Source organism: Toxotes jaculatrix, chromosome 3 (genome assembly GCF_017976425.1).
Source record: "Toxotes jaculatrix isolate fToxJac2 chromosome 3, fToxJac2.pri, whole genome shotgun sequence".
Lineage (NCBI taxonomy): Eukaryota > Metazoa > Chordata > Actinopteri > Toxotidae > Toxotes > Toxotes jaculatrix.
The window spans coordinates 7,299,818-7,317,105 of record NC_054396.1 but is presented as its reverse complement, the minus strand read 5'-3'; the positions used below and the strand labels follow the sequence as shown (position 1 = coordinate 7,317,105).

At 44.0% G+C, this 17,288-nt stretch overlaps 1 protein-coding gene across 8 annotated transcripts in view; it reads left to right on the top strand.

Moving 5' to 3' along the window:
- The window catches only part of sulf2a (sulfatase 2a), a 50,225-nt gene that overhangs the window by 22,383 nt on the left and 10,554 nt on the right, over positions 1-17,288 (top strand). For 4 of the 8 annotated variants that reach the window (XR_005893830.1, XM_041033262.1, XM_041033266.1 and 1 more), the window contains exons 3-18: positions 9,006-9,274; positions 10,049-10,288; positions 10,417-10,568; positions 11,490-11,659; positions 13,268-13,418; positions 13,694-13,869; positions 13,958-14,086; positions 14,400-14,456; positions 14,582-14,711; positions 15,153-15,360; positions 15,780-16,062; positions 16,183-16,279; positions 16,398-16,492; positions 16,573-16,632; positions 16,724-16,893; positions 17,071-17,213. Coding sequence is in view for 7 of the 8 variants with exons in the window: in XM_041033262.1 (XP_040889196.1) it covers positions 9,076-9,274; positions 10,049-10,288; positions 10,417-10,568; positions 11,490-11,659; positions 13,268-13,418; positions 13,694-13,869; positions 13,958-14,086; positions 14,400-14,456; positions 14,582-14,711; positions 15,153-15,360; positions 15,780-16,062; positions 16,183-16,279; positions 16,398-16,492; positions 16,573-16,632; positions 16,724-16,893; positions 17,071-17,213 (2,460 nt within the window). In the remaining variant the exon portion in view is untranslated. The remainder of the gene's footprint in view (positions 1-9,005; positions 9,275-10,048; positions 10,289-10,416; positions 10,569-11,489; positions 11,660-13,267; positions 13,419-13,693; positions 13,870-13,957; positions 14,087-14,399; positions 14,457-14,581; positions 14,712-15,152; positions 15,361-15,779; positions 16,063-16,182; positions 16,280-16,397; positions 16,493-16,572; positions 16,633-16,723; positions 16,894-17,070; positions 17,214-17,288) is intronic. The other 4 variants (XM_041033268.1, XM_041033264.1, XM_041033265.1 and 1 more) reach the window with 3 other exon arrangements.

Genomic DNA, 17,288 nt, shown 5'->3' with positions numbered 1-17,288 from the left:
TGTGTGTTGACTGTGTACAGTAACACACCACTGTGGTTTCACCTGAGGCTTGTTTGTTTGTCTCTGCGTTGGTCATTTACCAAGGATGATTACGAGGACCATCGCACATGTTCCTGTTTAAACTGAACAAAAGACAAAGAGTTTGGATTTAAAAAACACTCAGTGAACTCTAAAGGTGTTGTTACAGACTCTGCCCTGGGTTTTGGCATATAGCCCAAGATTCCTGCTGAGAAAACCACAAGCCCTAAATCATGCTCTGTGGTGATTTCTGAGTAGAGCAAATCGGGGGGATATAAGTGGCCATACACAGAAAGCCTCTGTAATTCCCGTCATTGTGTGGCGGTCTCCCCTCTGCGCTCTAATCTTAACCCCCTGTGTGGTTCCGATAGGGGTGGGAAGGATCGGTGTGAGCGTCTCTAAACCCCCAGTAATCCACCGACAAAAGGGGCCATGAGGAAGCCAGCTAGCAATGGTGGTGGGGTTGGAGGGGGTCAGGGGGGTATAGGACAGAGAACGTGGAGGAGCGAAGGAGTAAAAAGATGGTTGTCACCTTTCCAACCCCCAGGGGTGTGCTTAACACCAGATAAGATGGCCCCCACCACCACATGGTAAAATATCCCTCTGCCGCGTAGTCAAGAGCCATTGTTTATCAGACAAGTAAAAGAATGCAGAGTCTATAGATGTGATCACTGCTGCAGCAGTTGAACTGTAACTTTCAGTCAGAGTATTGATTTATCTGGGCTGTCTGTAATTTATTCAGCAGGCGGTCGGCAGTTGTTTACTGAAAGTTGAAACTGTTATTGTCTGTAATCATCATTACGTCAGGGCCATTAGGAGCAGTCCCCACTGCAGGTGCTAATTTGATGATGGGAGAGAAATGGCATGTAATTAAAACACAACAAATAGCAGCTTAAAACCTACGAGTCCTGTGGAACATGATCTAATTTTACCAACACGTGCAGTTTATAATTGCTTTACGCCAAACAGATAAATATCACGGGGTGCATCCCAGTAACGTTCCTCTCATCAAGCTTATTTTAGTATTATGGATTTCTCAGCAGATCGTATTTTGAGTGATGGTTGATTTCTCGTCGGTGCAGCAGTTATCCAATGTCATACAGAAGTCACTCCGCTGCACTGAGGTCTCAGTGAGGTAGTTAGGTTGGTGGAACAATGGTCCCCGACTGATTCGTCTGTAATCCATTTAGCTGAGATGTGACACACTGTAGGGGGGCTTTGCCTCTGGTCAATAAGTGCCAATAAGAAACAGCCATCACTCAGCAGGCTGCCCTGTCCACCAGCTTGCTCACTTGTTTCAGCTGTCAGCCCCTCTCTCAAAGGAGCTGGCGATTGTGCCGCTCTTTCGGACGCGCCACGAATGGCTTTCCCATACAAACCTCAATAGGACAGGAAAGGCAAGGACACTCGCAGACTGCAAAGCAGGCGCATTTCCCTCCGACGTCTGAATAAACCCATCTGAAGTGAAAACAGCTACGTATTTACAAAACACCATTGACAGTTGCTCATTCTCTCAGTCTTAAACCCCTGGAGGTGGAGCTGGAGGGGGGGAGGGGGCTTGAACCCAAGTTGGGGACAATTGGGGCTCTGTTTGTGTTTTCCCTAACACCTCCGTGTTCTCTTTGGGCTCTCATGGAGCGTACTGCAGGGGTGCAGTGGAGGAGGGGTAAATGCCGTGACCCTGCGGTGGACCCTGACTGAAGCCTCCCAAAAAAACCTGCAGACCACCACGTTGGCCCTACATGCCACCCGGTTGCTGCTGGAAACAGAGAGCGAGAGTGAGGTGGACCGGAGTGAAGAATGAGAACGAGAACTGGCATCTTAAGAGATGAAGACTAAACTGAGCCATCAAAACATCCCCGCTGCCGCAGGTTTTGACATTGTTATTTGTGGCCTGGCTGCAATCCAGGCTCATTATGAGGCATATCGTCACCGAGTCAGTTTGTTAAACCTGGAGGAGACAAAAAGGCAGACAGTAGCTGTGTGATGCCCCTGTACTGCTGCTGGGGCAAAACAATTTGAGAACAATACAACAATAGTATGTTGCTCATTTCCTGCAGATTCAGAGATAATTAGCCTAACTGTTGTTCTCTCCTTTTCTGTCCCCCCTCGTTGGAGAGAGAAATTTCAGAGAGAAAGTCGGATACACAGAGTGTGGGTGTGTTTGTGTGTTTGTGTGCCTCTCTGCCTGCATGTGTGTATGTGTGTGACTGTGTGACTGTGTGTGACTGTGTGACTGTGTGTGTGTGTGTGTGTGTGTGTGTGTGTGTGTGTGTGTGGTGTACATTTATAGTCAACAGAGAAGACCTAGGGAGTCTGTCAGAGTTCTTTGTTCTCCAGCGAGAACACATCATGACTGGGCCTTTTGTCTGAACTGACACCATCATACAGTCTCTTTCTTTTCCTACCTCTCTCTCCCTCACCCTCTTAGTTTTTCCACCAAACTATCTGCTTGGCATCCCATCACTCTCTCGCATAGAAACCATTTAAAAGATAATGGGCTCAGTGGATTATGGAGTTGCAGAGATGGCGATGATTTTTTTTTTCCTGTGTGTGTCTGGATGTGGACAAAGCTCTAACTCAAGTCTTCCAGAGTATAGCGTGACTACCACAACATGAGTTCTGAGGACAGTGTGTGTGTGTGTGTTTGCATTTATAATTTATCACTTTCTTTGTTTATTACCTATCATGTTACTTTCACTTACAGTACACACTGCTTTACAAATATTTTTTGCATCATACATCTCTGAAGAGGAAGAGACCCAAACATGCCACATAGATGTGATTATTGAACATCTTTTTTGAACGCCATGCTGCTAAAACAACTTCCACTCTGGGAAGGTTGTTCATAAGATTTTGGATCCTGGCTTCAAAGAAATTTGCTCCCATTCAGTCAAGAGCACATAAGTGAGGTGTGGTTTGCAGTCAGTGCTCCAGTTCATCCCAAAGGTGTTGGATAGAGATGAAGTCAGGGATCTATGCAGGCGAGTCAGGTTCTACCAAAACAAAGTGGGAATTTCCTTATGTACCTGGCTTAAATATCACTGTGTTCTGTAGCATAGTTTAGGCCTCACTTGCTTGGAGCTTAGGTTCCCAAATCATAAGAAAAAAACAAGCCCAGGAAAATTTGTTGTTTCACTGCTGGAAAAAATGTATAAACACAAATGGAAAGTATGTGTAAGATACGTTGCAGTGTGTGTGTGTGTCTGTGTCTGTGTGTCTGTGTGCGCACGTGCATTTTCTTTCCAGCCAGAACACATTACAGTTTCACCCCTCTTCTCGGGGTAACAGACTCACTGCAGGATTAATGATGTGTTAAGTGCTAAAATTACTCTCATTCATATTTCACTGTCTGGGCAGGACATTCCACACGGTATTAAAGGTTAGGGGAGAATATCATGTATAAACAAGAGAAGAAATACACACAGATGTAGACCCAAATAGTTAAACGGTAACTGCAGGAAGAATTATTTCACGCTCGAATCTCTTCATCGCAACAGAAATCTCATTTTCGCACTTTTAAAGTCTAACCACTTCTCCTTTGTGTCTGTGTATTCAAACAGAAAATTGCTGCGGTTCTGACTGTCATCTCAGAATGTCTGCAGAGTGCCAAGCTTATCGGAACCTGAGGGAAATCTAAATTAAATCTTCCCGGTGAATGGGATCAGCCTCTGCATTATCTCTTGTCATTCACAACTATTAAAGTTAGTTATTAGGAAGTAAAGGCACATTTGTCAAAAGGATGTTGTTGTGCTATTTTAAACCAAAGAGCAGTTGGAGGGTTATTGAATATGATTTCAAGGGTTATCAGCCAGCGATTGGAGAGTTTGGTTTGGACTGTGCTGACCTGTTAAAGGACCCATGGTGCTAAATGTCATCAAGCAAACATTAACAACTGACAAGTGTAGAGGTCATTGGTAGAATAAATCAAAGCAAAGCAATATGTCAAAGCAATATGTATTATGAGACATCATAATACATAGGCAGCTATTATGGCAGTCTTTCCCTAAGCTGAAGCAAGTGTTTCAGTGTTTAGGTCATTGTAGAATACCCTGCCAAGGAACGTAGTTTGTCATGTAGGTATGGGATTGACGAGCCTGAGTAAAAACAGTGATTTTGCTGCTGTGTTTTTCCAGATTCTGGTGCTGGTGCAGAGATTTGCAAGTGGAGAATGATAGATGAAGGATGGCAGCAAACCATGGCTTCGTATTATCATGAAAAAAGCATTCCATACTGTATTGAGAGTTGCAAACCCCTCCTTCCGCCGACACATACTCTCTCTCACACACACACACCAGCACGCATGCACACACACGAAGTTCTCTGAGAGAAAGTTACTCTCAGATAGATCTATGCCGTTGCAGAATTTGCATCTGAATGGCAACTTTTGTTGGTAAATTCAAGGGTCCTTAGAAATTTTGCACATTCTGTTCAGAGCGAGGCAGGCCAGTGGGAACAAAGTCACACGTTAGCAAAGCCCTGCCAGCCTCAATTATGACCAAAGGGATTGGCTTGATAGTGTTGCAGCAGGCCACATTCAGAACTGGATGTGTCTATTTAAACTTTCCCGGCCACTTCCTTTATGTTTTGCTGCACCAGAATACAGTGGATGGCAACCCTGTGTCGATCCTGTGTTGAGAGCGACGCAGAGGAGATTTGGAGGTTTGCTGCTACCGCATTCTGTTTTATTCTGCTCTATTTTATATGAAAGCCTTGGTCCACGAATCTACTTTTCATGTTTGGGAAAAATCCATCTGCAATGGAAGTGCTCGAGCTTTGTTCTCTCCAGACTGTATGCCTAAAGGTTCTTTTCCTTTTCTCACACTTTCTCCGTCTCTTTCTCTCCATCTCTCTCTGTCTCTGAACATGTGTGATGGAGAATTCAGGAGATTGGCTTCAAGCTTGTGGGCTTTTGCCTCCATATTTCATATGCATTAGGAGGCAGCGCTGATTAAATTGCAAGTGTACGCCATGACTCGTCCTCCTTCAATATGTAATAAATGTCTGTTTTTTTCCACGGGTTTCTCATTTTCTGTCTGTGTTTCATGCCTTCTCGGGGGACTGTGGATTGGATGAATCAGACTTTATGCCTGTTTCAAATCCCAAGGTGTTTTATTTATAGGGAAAAAGTACGTTAACGCCTCTGCGAAGTCCTTGGAAGATTTATCACACACTCTCTGAGCTTCCTCACTGCCTCACTTGAACTCTGATACTTGAACTACAGATGTGTGTTGTTGGGCGGTGTAACATATCTGTCTGTCTGTCTGGTGTGTGTTTTCATCCCTCCACTTTTGCCACCGTCTTACCATCATGCCCATGCTGTGACATGGCTAGCTCCGTTGTCACGGCATTTATAATTCAGTCTTATCAATAAAAGATGGATAGCATTAAGTTTTTATTTGGTGATGCTGTGCTGCTGTCTCTTAGAGCCTCTTTACAAGCGAATGACTGAAGAGCAAAACTTTCCTCCTCTGTTCTGTCTTCCAGGCATCACTTGGCATTAGTATAACCTTAGATGATCCATGGTCCTCAAACATGCTTTTAGAAGCTAATTCCCTATGATCTCATATTCTGCTAGCCTACTCCTCAGCCCTTCCTCTCCGAGCCCCCAGCCTTTAATGAGTTTTGCTGAGATTTATATTTACTCATGTTGTCTTGTGCTTCTGTATAAACGGCAAAAATCCCTCTTTCATTCTGTCTTATCCGGCTGAATCAGCACTGTCGTTTCGCAGTTCACTTAGTGCAAAAAGCTGATGTGGGCAGAGCTCTGTCAGGAAAACGAGCTCTAAATCATCCCAGTTTACAGAAACAACATGGCTTTGCATTATGAATGTGTACAAACCATCACACTGGTCATGTTATTGGAGACTGAGGACAGCTTGGCTAAACACTAATGTTTCCTAACGGTCGTCCATTTCTGTTTTTCCACACATCTTCAAGGTAAGACGGTTTCTGTCTGTTTGGGCGTTATGGTTTCCTCCGCTTTTTTTCTTTGTGGTTTCATGTAGCTCCTGCCACCTAGAGAGATAAACAATACGGCGAGATGAAAGAGAGAGGGAGAGAGCAAACTGGAAAGAAAGGACTGTATGTGTCAGTTAGAGCTGATAAAAGACTGAAAATCCAATTAGTCCTCAGTATCTGGGGGAAGGAGGAAGGCCTCATGGGAGAAATGTCCGGAAATATCCACCACCATAGCATTTCAGTAACACAGCGTTTATCTACTTGGCTATTGATAGTTTAGCGTGTAAATTTGAGCTGGATGTTTTCGTGTAAATCAGGACTATATTTGGTTCTCTTCCTTAATGGGTTTTGCCCACATCAGCTTTTTGAACAGATAAACAACTATCAAAGGCAAGTACTGTACCTTCCACAACACAAACCACTCTATAAGAGGGGCCAATGGCAGAGGACTAGTTTAATCTGAGCACATTGAATCTATTCTTTATTCACTGTAGATGTCCTAGAATCCATTTTGGTGGCAGAGTAATCACTGTTGAATACAGACAAAGCTGGTGAAATGTGTGTCCTTCTTTCACCATTTTTTTTTCTTGTGGATTTCCTGATGACTTGTTTTCATCCCATGCCAGATATGAAAGAGGGATGGAGACAGGGAGAGAGCACGGGGAAGGAGCAAGGACAGTTTCACAACGCATAGCTCCCTGGGTCAGAGCTCATGTGTTCCTCCAGGGAAGAACCACATGCCCAGGGAGTAGGAAACCAGAGCAAACACAGCTGCTGTTGTACATTTTATTTTTATGTGCGTGTGTGTGTGTGTATGTACGTATGTATTCATATGCTCGTGGTGTGTATTTGTGTGTGTGTAGGTTTGTGCCGTTCGTGCAAAGCAAAGCAAGAACATGGAGGAGGATGGAGGACATGTGTGGATGTTAGGGAAAGAGATAGGAAAGAGTTTAATGAGCACAATCTGGACAACAGTGCAGACCAGAGAGGAACAGGGAGCTCTGTGAGTTCAGGGAGGAGCTCTCCTATATTCACTTCACACTCACTTCATCTGTTGTGACTCTGCGTGAGTAAAGCTCTTCTTGTAATCATCTCTTCTCTTAAATGTTTAATGCATTTTTAGATTTTTGCTCTCGATGACCTCATCCTGTCTTTGATGAGAGCATCAGTTGTGTACATGTGCATCCAGGCACTGTTGCATTTGTGTTCACTTTGTGTCTGCTCATCCCCTGTGCTGAACTATTTTCCAGTCAGGTTGTTGTTAAGGAGGAGCTGCGGTCCCAGCAGAGAGAGGTTGCAGTTGTGTTGTTGTTATTGTCTTAATTTTCAAAACAAGGATTGCTCTGGCCGCATAGTCCTTGTGGACTCACAAAGACACGCACACCTGCCCAGTGGAGCATCTCCGTGGTGGCGGGGTGTTCAGTGCTGCTCGTAAACCGTGTTTATGATTATGGTCACTGGGGCGTGTGGCTGCTCTGATCATGCATCATGATAAAATACGCACAAACATTCAGTGAATGGAACGTGGAATAAAACGATAATAAATAATGATCTTAATTTATAGAGCCCTTTTCTAAACCCATGTTAAAAAGTGCCTCACACAAGGCAACAGCTTTAAAACAAGAAGATCATAAAAAACAAAGTCTGAACAAATAAACCCAGTTACAGCGTCACCAGCAAAAGGGCAGTCGATAAAAATCAAGTAAAATCAGGCAAAGCTCTCCGATAAAAGTAAGTTTCAAGAAGAGATTTAAAAGAGGTCACTGATTCTGCTGACCTGATTTCCTTAGGCAGCTCTTTCCATAGCTTCAGGGCTCTGACTGCAAACACTCTGTCATCTCCAGTTTTCAACCGCGCCTTGGAAACAGATATAAGACCTCTGCCCGAGGATCACAGGCTCATATGTGACTAAGGGGTCAGACATAATATAATAATAGTTCTGTTTAATAAAGCCAAATTTTATTTAGAAGTTATTTTTTTATGTATATGTTCTGTCTATTGTTTGTCATTGTTTTAAAATTCCAGTCTACAATGCAACAAACTTATTAGACCAGTTCTTGCTTCAGTACTGAGGTTTGATCTCAGTGCATCTACATCAGAAACAGTTTCTTTGATTTGTTTTTGTTAGATTCTGCAGTCATTCCTTCTGGACTTCCATAGTAATTGTAGATTGTGCCTAAGACTAAAATGTCAGGTTACTACTGCTGCGTGTTTGCAGAGGAGCATAACCAACAGTTGCCATGGTAAACTCAGTGGGGATATACTGTTAATGAGGAAGAATTATTACAGAGCTAACAGGATTGTAGAGTAACTTTGGTGGACTGCATGTAGAGATTAATTAAGAAAAAGCTCTGTTTAACACGTGCTTGACTCTAATTGTTATGTTAAACGTTCAGAAGCAGAGCAGAATTTGTAATTTTCTGCACATCCAGAGGCAGTTTGCTTTTATTGACCTTGGTGATATTGCCCAAATGATTTTTCCTGCTTTCATTTTCTCAGGTACTTTAGTATTTTTCTGTTCCACACTGTGTCAATTTGGCATCACGTGAAGTCAGTATTATCTCATTCTTTAAAAGTGGAGTCCTTTTCTCTTTTCACATTGTCACTCTGCTCACTGACCCCTGTCTTCATTTTCCTCCTCTCATCCTCTCTTCTTCTGTCTTTCTCCTTCACCTCTGCTCCCTACACCTCCTCCCACCCCACCTCCCCTCATCCCTCATATCCATCCTAACCCTCTCAGGGGGAGGTGAGGCCTGAGCTGGCCCTGGGCCCAGGCCCATTAGCCCCAGCCTGGCAGCCATGTGCTCATCACCAGAGATCATTACACCCAGCCAATGACACCACTCTAATGCATCATTAATGATTGATTAACGAGCTGAGCTCAGCCCAAACGGGTGCATTTGTACGGAAGAGCACCCTGTAATGGCTGTGCAAGGCTTGCATCTGCTATTTTTTACCGTGTTTTGTGTGTGTTCGTGTGTGTGTATTTTATTTTTATCAGTCTCGCTCTGTGTCTCGTCTCTCAGGTTGAGAGAGAGAGCTGCAGATTCCTTTGTGAGAAACGAAGAATTGAGGAGGTGACTGCAGGGTGGCGTGATGGCAGGGCGAGTGCTCTCCGCCCCTCTCCCTCTTCTTCTGCTCCTTCTCGTCCTGGTGGGAGTGCTTCCTGTGGCCCAGGGCTCAGGCTACCTGTCTGGACATCGCCTCAGGTCCCGCCTGCAGAGGGATCGCTACATCCGCAACATCCGACCCAACATCATCCTGATCCTCACTGATGATCAGGACATAGAATTGGGTAAGACATTCTCCTCCATTAATCCTTTCCTGTGTGTGTTTTCACTGTGTTTGTGCATCTGTTTGTCTCTGTTTGCTTTCTGTCCATGTCCCTTGGGTATGGATATTCTCTCCATGTGTATCCAACGGCATCAGCAAGGGAAAGTCAGCCTAATGCTGCCTCTTGGCACCATAACAACTGGCCCACTCAGAGTCATGTGCTCCCCTTGCCAACCCCTCCATTGCTGGCATGAAATGAGGGCAGCCTATGGCTTCCATTGTCCGGGTGCCAAACCCTGGCCATCTCCCTACCCGCTTAAGTCCTTTAGCGGCGTATTGGACTGGAGTGGCTGCATAATGGCCTCGGTGACATCCTTTGTCCTCCTGTGATTGCTAGTGAGAAGACTCTCATTGAAAAGCAGGAATTTATGGTCAAGCATCTGTTTCCCCAAACAATCACCAACAGCCTGAAAAGCTTTTAGTACACAGGAATCCAAATGGGCTACACTTATTTATATAACCAAAAAGATTTATCCCCTTATTTACCCCCCCCTCCCCTCCATTTCTCTCACCATGTCCATAATGGTTTTTGTTCTTACCCCCTTACGCCCAATCTTTATATTTTTCACTCTTTACCCTCTCTGTTTTCCTCAATCTCTCTTTTTTTCTATCCAACTTCTTTATATCCTTCTGCGTCCCTTTCATTTCAATCCCTGGCCTTTGAATCTCCTCTCACCCTCCTATCGTTTCATACAACCCCCCACCCCTCTCTTGCTCTCCCACTGTTCTCTCCCAGGCTCAATGCAGGCCATGAACAAAACGCGGCACATCATGGAGAAGGGCGGCATGCATTTCTCCAACGCTTTCTCCACCACGCCCATGTGCTGCCCATCCCGCTCCTCCATCCTGACAGGGAAGTACGTCCACAACCACCACACCTACACCAACAACGAGAACTGCTCCTCGCCGTCGTGGCAGGCCCACCACGAGCCGCACACCTTCGCTGTGCACCTCAACAACTCTGGCTACAGGACAGGTGAACACTACAACACTACAAGTCTGACCCAAGTAGCTTCACACACACATAGTTTAGATTGAGAGTTTCCCAGATTCATTGGGGCTGGAGGACGACATTAACATGCTGCACACCTGTTCCTCACTCAGCCTTTTTTGGAAAGTATCTGAATGAGTACAATGGCTCCTATGTGCCCCCCGGCTGGAAGGAATGGGTAGCACTGGTGAAGAACTCACGGTTCTACAACTACACCCTCTGCAGGAATGGAGTACGAGAGAAACACAGCAGCAACTACTCAAAGGTATTAATGCACTCCTCTCAAAAAAAGTCAAACAAAATATTTTTAGATAACTTAAGCATCACTTTTAACACAAACCATATGTTATAATTGCTAAATAGTCTGGAACTTAAAAAGCATACACTCACAACTTTAGGTAAATTGGCTTAATGTGATGTACAAGACGTTTAGAATATTTCACTTTAATGGAGTGAAAACGCAGCTCAATATTTCGTATAAGCAGCCTGACACAATTCAGAAATTGTAACAGCACAGGCAGAGAGGACCCAGACGCAGAGACACTCAAAAGCAGGTAGATGCAGTGAAGACACTTTAATAATAAAAGCTGGCTTACAAGCAGACGAGATGAAAATGTTAACTGGCAGGAACACAGGTAGGAAAAAACACGCTGGTAGAAGGAACATGAGGAAAACTCGAGGAACACTAGGGAACACAACCAGGAACAAAAAAAAAAAAGACAAACTGACAAGGAATGAATGGAGCACAGAGACTTATACACAGGGGAGACGGGGGTAATTGGGAACAGGTGAAACACATCAGGGCGGGGCAGACAATCACAGAAGTGGGAAACACTCCAGGGCAGTCAGTAAAACAACAACAGACATATAAGGGAAGTAATTTCAAAGTAAAAGATGAAATAATAAGAGTCCACAGAGTCACTTAGAGGGGCACACATGACAGAAATAATAATAATAAAGGCAACTTAAGGGGATTAAGATGAAAATCTGGGTTTAAAGGCATGAACAGTATGATCAAATCCATTGTGGTTCATTATTTAGCGAGTTAATCTTGGGATTATTTTTTGACTCACACCAAGTCAGTAATGAGGCACTGACCCGGCACAGTAAGACCTTGACATTTCCTCTTTTAGTCTCCTCTGTCACTCACTGACTGCCTGATGGACAATGTCTGCCCGCTCCACAGGACTACCTGACAGACATCATTACCAACGACAGCATCAACTACTTCCGTATGTCCAAGAGGATGTACCCTCACCGTCCTGTCATGATGGTCCTGAGCCACGTTGCCCCGCACGGACCAGAGGACTCCGCCCCACAGTACAGCTCTGCCTTCCCCAACGCATCACAGCACATGTAAGGAACTTAGTTAGCCTCAAAGTGCTAAAGCTAAAACAACCTTGATATTATTAACCAAGCTGTGAGTCCTCAGATTGTTTTTTAAATGTTGAACGCCTGCACAAATAAGGGGGAACAGTCTGAGGAGGACTGCCTTTGCCTATTTGATGTAAACAGACTTGGTTTATGTGGGACAAAGCTGACAAGCAAAACGGTACATTTTTATATTTTCACATTCACAGCTATTTGCTTGCATATGAGTCATCCTCACATTCACGCTCCCTTTCATTTGACCCAGAATGACACAAATTCTATAATCTCAGCTCGATCTCATCTTCCTCTGCCTGCAGTAAGCTGCTGGCAACTGAGCCCTCTCCACCCTCTCCCTCTCCACAGCCAGTGTTTCACTCCAGTTTGTTTGGCTCATGTGTTGTTCACATTAATGTTGCCATCATAATGAGCTCTGCTAATTTGTACCATTTTGTCAGCCGTGATCAAAGAGAGGCATGAATGATGTATGTTTAATGCATAGGTAACTATTTATGGGTGCACACACACACACACACACACACACATACAACATTTAAGCCTTTGTCTTCCTGACCGTCCATGCTTCTGACTGTCTGTCTAGTGCTTCTGGCTAATAGTAGACCTGCTATTGGCCTCGAGAGACAGATCCAAGGCCAGTAATGAGACTGCAGTTTCTGCCCCCTCCCTCCAACCCCTTCACACCCTCCTCCTGCTTCATCTAATCCTTCCAGCATCATTAACCTGTGCCACACAGGCTTTATACACAGAATATTCTGAAAATTCAGCCCCAGTGTCTTTGTACAAACTTTTAATTGCTCTTTCTCCATAAATTTGCTCTCCCTCGGGTGATGTTTTCTGAGCACGCCTGTGCTAGCTATTTTTCTCACTCCATCTCCCTCTGCCATATTCAACCACAAGAAGAGACAGGCAGTAAAAGTCCAGCACTCCTCTGGCGATAAACCCTCTTCTCACCTTGGCACCTTGCAAACACATCTTCACACTACATTAGAGCTGCCACCGTCGACCAGGCAGTGCAAGACATTAGCATTTCTTAAAAGTCAAATCGATCCACTTTAAACGTTAAATATATTTTCTCCTAAGATCTCATTAGCTATTTAGCAGTGTTTATTCTCAAATAATTAAAGTTCCATATGGCTGGGAGTTAAATATTGATCAAACTGTGCTCTTTTTGTACGGGCCCATTGATTGCAGTGCTTTGTATTTGACATGGTTTATGTAACCTCCAGTTTAGCATTGAATAAACAGTTTTCTGGCTGCTTTGGAAAGAAAAGGATAAAGGCAAGCAGATCATTTTGCTGTGAATGCACAATGTAACTGTACACACATTGGTACATATTCTATAATCCAATTTACACTGGAAACACATATATTCACACATACATAGAGACAGAAAAAACAAGTGAATGCAAATGTATGGTGAGATACACTGACATATGCTAGAACGAGCCCTGTCCTTTGCTCTTTTCTCCTTTCAGGATGTAAAAGAAACAACAAAAATTAAATGTTCAGTGCACCCCAATGAGTTTTTTTGTGGTTTATTTTGATGTTTATTTTTTGATCTTCTACCTCTCTCAGAACCCCCAGCTACAATTACGCCCCTAACCCAGACAAGCACTGGATCCTCCGCTACACAGGACCTATGAAGCCTGTCCACATGCAGTTCACTAACATGCTGCAGCGCAGGAGGATGCAGACCCTGCTGTCTGTGGATGACAGCGTGGAGAAGGTAGGCGGACCAGCAGACAGATAGACATATGCTTAAACACAGAAGCGCACGTACACACTTAAACACACCAGACACACTCACATTTCATCTGACAGTCTCAAGTCCTGAGAGATCTGTGCTTGTTCTGACTGGGGCTGTATAATGTATTCACTGACACACTTGGTAAATTGTTCAATCCCTTTTTCCTTGAAACTGGCACAGGAGACTTGAGCTATCAAACATGAAGTATAACTTTTTACAGTCCGTGAGTGTTTGATGAATTATATCCTCCGTAGGTGTACAACATGCTGGTGGAGACGGGGGAACTGGACAACACCTACCTCATTTACACCTCAGACCACGGCTACCATATCGGCCAGTTTGGTCTGGTCAAGGGCAAGTCAATGCCTTATGAGTTTGATATCCGTGTTCCCTTCTATATACGAGGACCTAATGTGGAGCACGGTGCCATGTGAGTGACTTAGACAACGTAATGACAATGTGATCTTTTCTAGCAAATTGCATTTAAAAATATCCCTTTAATTCTTGCTTCCCCACAGTAATCCTCATATAGTGTTGAACATTGACTTGGCACCGACTCTACTGGACATGGCCGGTGTTGATATTCCTGCAGAGATGGACGGCAAATCTATCCTCAAGCTGCTGGACACAGACAGGCCAGTTAATAGGTGAACACACTCCTCAGCTATTTTGCTCACTATCATGGCATTCGACAGACAATTGAAGAATGACATTTAAAATGTTGCAGATTAGGTGGCTATGTGCCAAGAAATAATTCACTTGGGGTTCATAAAGTTTTACTAAATCTCTGTTCTTGGAGTTTTCTTGGGCATAATGAAATCTGCGATCCAAATTTAAATGTGTAACACCACCTTCCTTTCAGTGCTGTACAGGGATGGCATTTGAAAATGGACTGCACGTTTGCTCAGTGCAAATATCACAGAGTGGTTTGACAGTGTTTTTGCTCATTTTGTTTTTCAGGTTCCAGCTGAGCAGGAAGGGTAAAACATGGAGAGATTCTTTCCTTGTGGAGAGAGGGTATGTTTTATTGATTGACCTTTTGTGGGACACGTTCTCATTCCAGGCATTGTCTCCTGGTGACATCAGACTCCTTGTCTTTGGTTCGTTGAAAAAAAACTTCTTGTGTTTTCCTGTTCTTTCAGAAAGCTTCCACACAAGAGAGCCGATGGGAAGGAAATGGCCCAAGAGGAGAACTTCCTGCCAAAATACCAGCGGGTGAAGGACCTGTGCCAGAAAGCAGAGTACCAGACCTCCTGCCAGCAGCCAGGACAGGTATCTGACCTGCAGGAGCCAAAAAAAAAGAAGAGGTTATTAAAAGTTGAGGAGAACAACATGGAGTGCAGCTCATGCAGGGTGATAATTTGCAATCTGGTTGACAGTTTGCAAAGTATAATTTGCAGTTATTGTGCTCTCAGGGTCTGAGTATGCCCTGAGCGTGACATGTGTTTGCATATGTGTGTAGGTGTGATAAGAATCATTTGATTTGTTAAGAAATATAAATAATAAAATAATATAAAATAAAATACTTCTCCTTTAAGACTATTGATCTGGAATATTTAGTTCATTTACATTCTATAGAGCACCATTAGAGGTCTGTGCTCAGTAATTTGAGGACAACCCCATAAAGAACATTTTTCAGAGTTTTTGTCCATCAAAACTGATTTCGTGCTATAGTGTGAAGACCCACGATCATCATTTTTGCCTCTGTTTCAGAAATGGCAGTGTGTGGAGGACCCGACTGGCAAGCTGAGGCTGTATAAGTGCAAGGGCATGGCTAGTCTCTATGCCCCACGTATGCAGGCTCTGATGGCCAGAGGTGCCTCCCAGCCATCTCTCACATCCAACTCAGACAGCTGTGACTGTGGTGATGTGGGCTTCAAAACATCAGTCCTGAAGAGGAAGAGGCTGTTCACCAAGAAGAGTACGTTCCTCTTGTCACTCACAGGCACCATTGTTCTGGTAGCTATTAATAGATGTGATTTTGTTCAGAAAGACACTTGTTCTTCCTTTACTTTGAAATGTCCTTGCAGTAGCCTGCAAAGCCTTGCCAAACAGGGCCATTAATCTCAAGCTAAAATTGCTAGCTTTTGAAGTATTCATGAGATGTGAAGTCTGTGTCTGTGCTGCCATCAAGTGGTGGACGAGAGCGGACAAGTGAGCCTTTAATGACAGCGCCTTGAAAAGAAACAGTTACAAAACCTTGTAAATTATTCATGGAATATGACGCCAGGTTCATATCATCAATATTTTTTGTCTTGTGTTGGTCCTCACCTGTCCACATCGTCACAGATCCTGATCTGCAGTATCAAAAACACATGCCTCTTTTTCCATCTCATTCAGATTCCTATGTCTCGTCTTATTCAGAGATGAAATCCAGTAAGACTGTCTCTAGGAAGCGCTGGGCTCGTTCTGTATCATTTGAGCTGGATGGAGACCTGTACGCTGTGGACCTGGAGGAGGGCTACCGTCCCCTAGGGTCCAGGAACAGCAGCTGGACCAGAGACAGGAGCAGAGGAGAGGGGAATGAGGAGGACAACGATGAGTTCAGTGGTATGGGAGTCACAGCCAAACCAACCACCAGCAACAGACTCACACTACCTGCTGCTCTTAAAGTCACTTACAGGTGTGTGTGTACATCTTTCCGTGCTGATGTGTAATGTTTAAGGCTAAAAAGGAGAAAAATATAAAGTTAGGAAATAACTCAGACTGCACAATGATAGTTTATATGTTTTGTTTCCGACAGGTGCTCCATTCTTATGAATGACACAGTGAAGTGTGATGGAGGGCTCTACAAGTCCCTTCAAGCTTGGAAAGACCACAAACTACACATTGAGCACGAGGTACTGATACATTCTCTTCCTTATTAAATCAAGTCCATAAAAACCATTTCACAGGTTGTTAGTAGCTTGTGGTGTATAATGAGGTTTGTGTGGCTGTGTGTGTAACTGTTGTATTTAGATTGAAACACTGCAGACCAAAATCAAGAATCTGCGGGAGGTCAAAGGTCACCTGAAAAAGGTGCGGCCAGAGGAATGTCAGTGTAACACTCCCAGGTGAGAATTCATCAGGACCACAGTGTGCATCAGCACAGAGACACAGTCGTATATTTGACCATTGTCTTTTGTCTTTTCAGTTATCTCCTGAAGAATAAAGACGCTTTCAGGTTAAACGAAGGACGCATGCACTCACTCAGGTAAATATCTACACTATGTGACAATGAATAAGTGATTTTTATTTCCTCTTTCCATCTCATTTCATCTCTGTTAAATGTTTTCTGATCTCAGCAGAATGCCGTCCAAGCAGAAGAGTCAGTGGCTGCAGAAGGAGCAGAAGCGAAGAAAGAAACTGCGTAAATTCCTCAAAAGGCTCCAGAACAATGATACCTGCAGCATGCCTGGCCTCACCTGCTTCACCCATGACAACCATCACTGGCAGACTGCCCCCTTCTGGACAAGTGAGGAATGACATGTGTTTGTAGAACGTGATTTGAGAAATATTGTGTTGTAACTTTATATTTTCCAGAGCAGATATAATGAAAACAATATTTTTTTGGGAACACTGTTGTAATAGCCGTTGTTTTCCACTCTCACCCCTCCCCTCCTCACCTACTCCCCCTTCCTCCCTCCCTCAGTGGGTCCATTCTGTGCATGCACCAGTGCCAACAATAACACCTACTGGTGCCTCAGGACCATCAATGACACACACAACTTCCTGTTCTGTGAATTTGCCACCGGTTTCATGGAGTATTTTGATCTCAACACTGACCCATACCAGGTATGTCATTTCTACGCACACACACATATAATGACAGCTACATAAATAACTTAAGAATAATAACTACAAAATGAG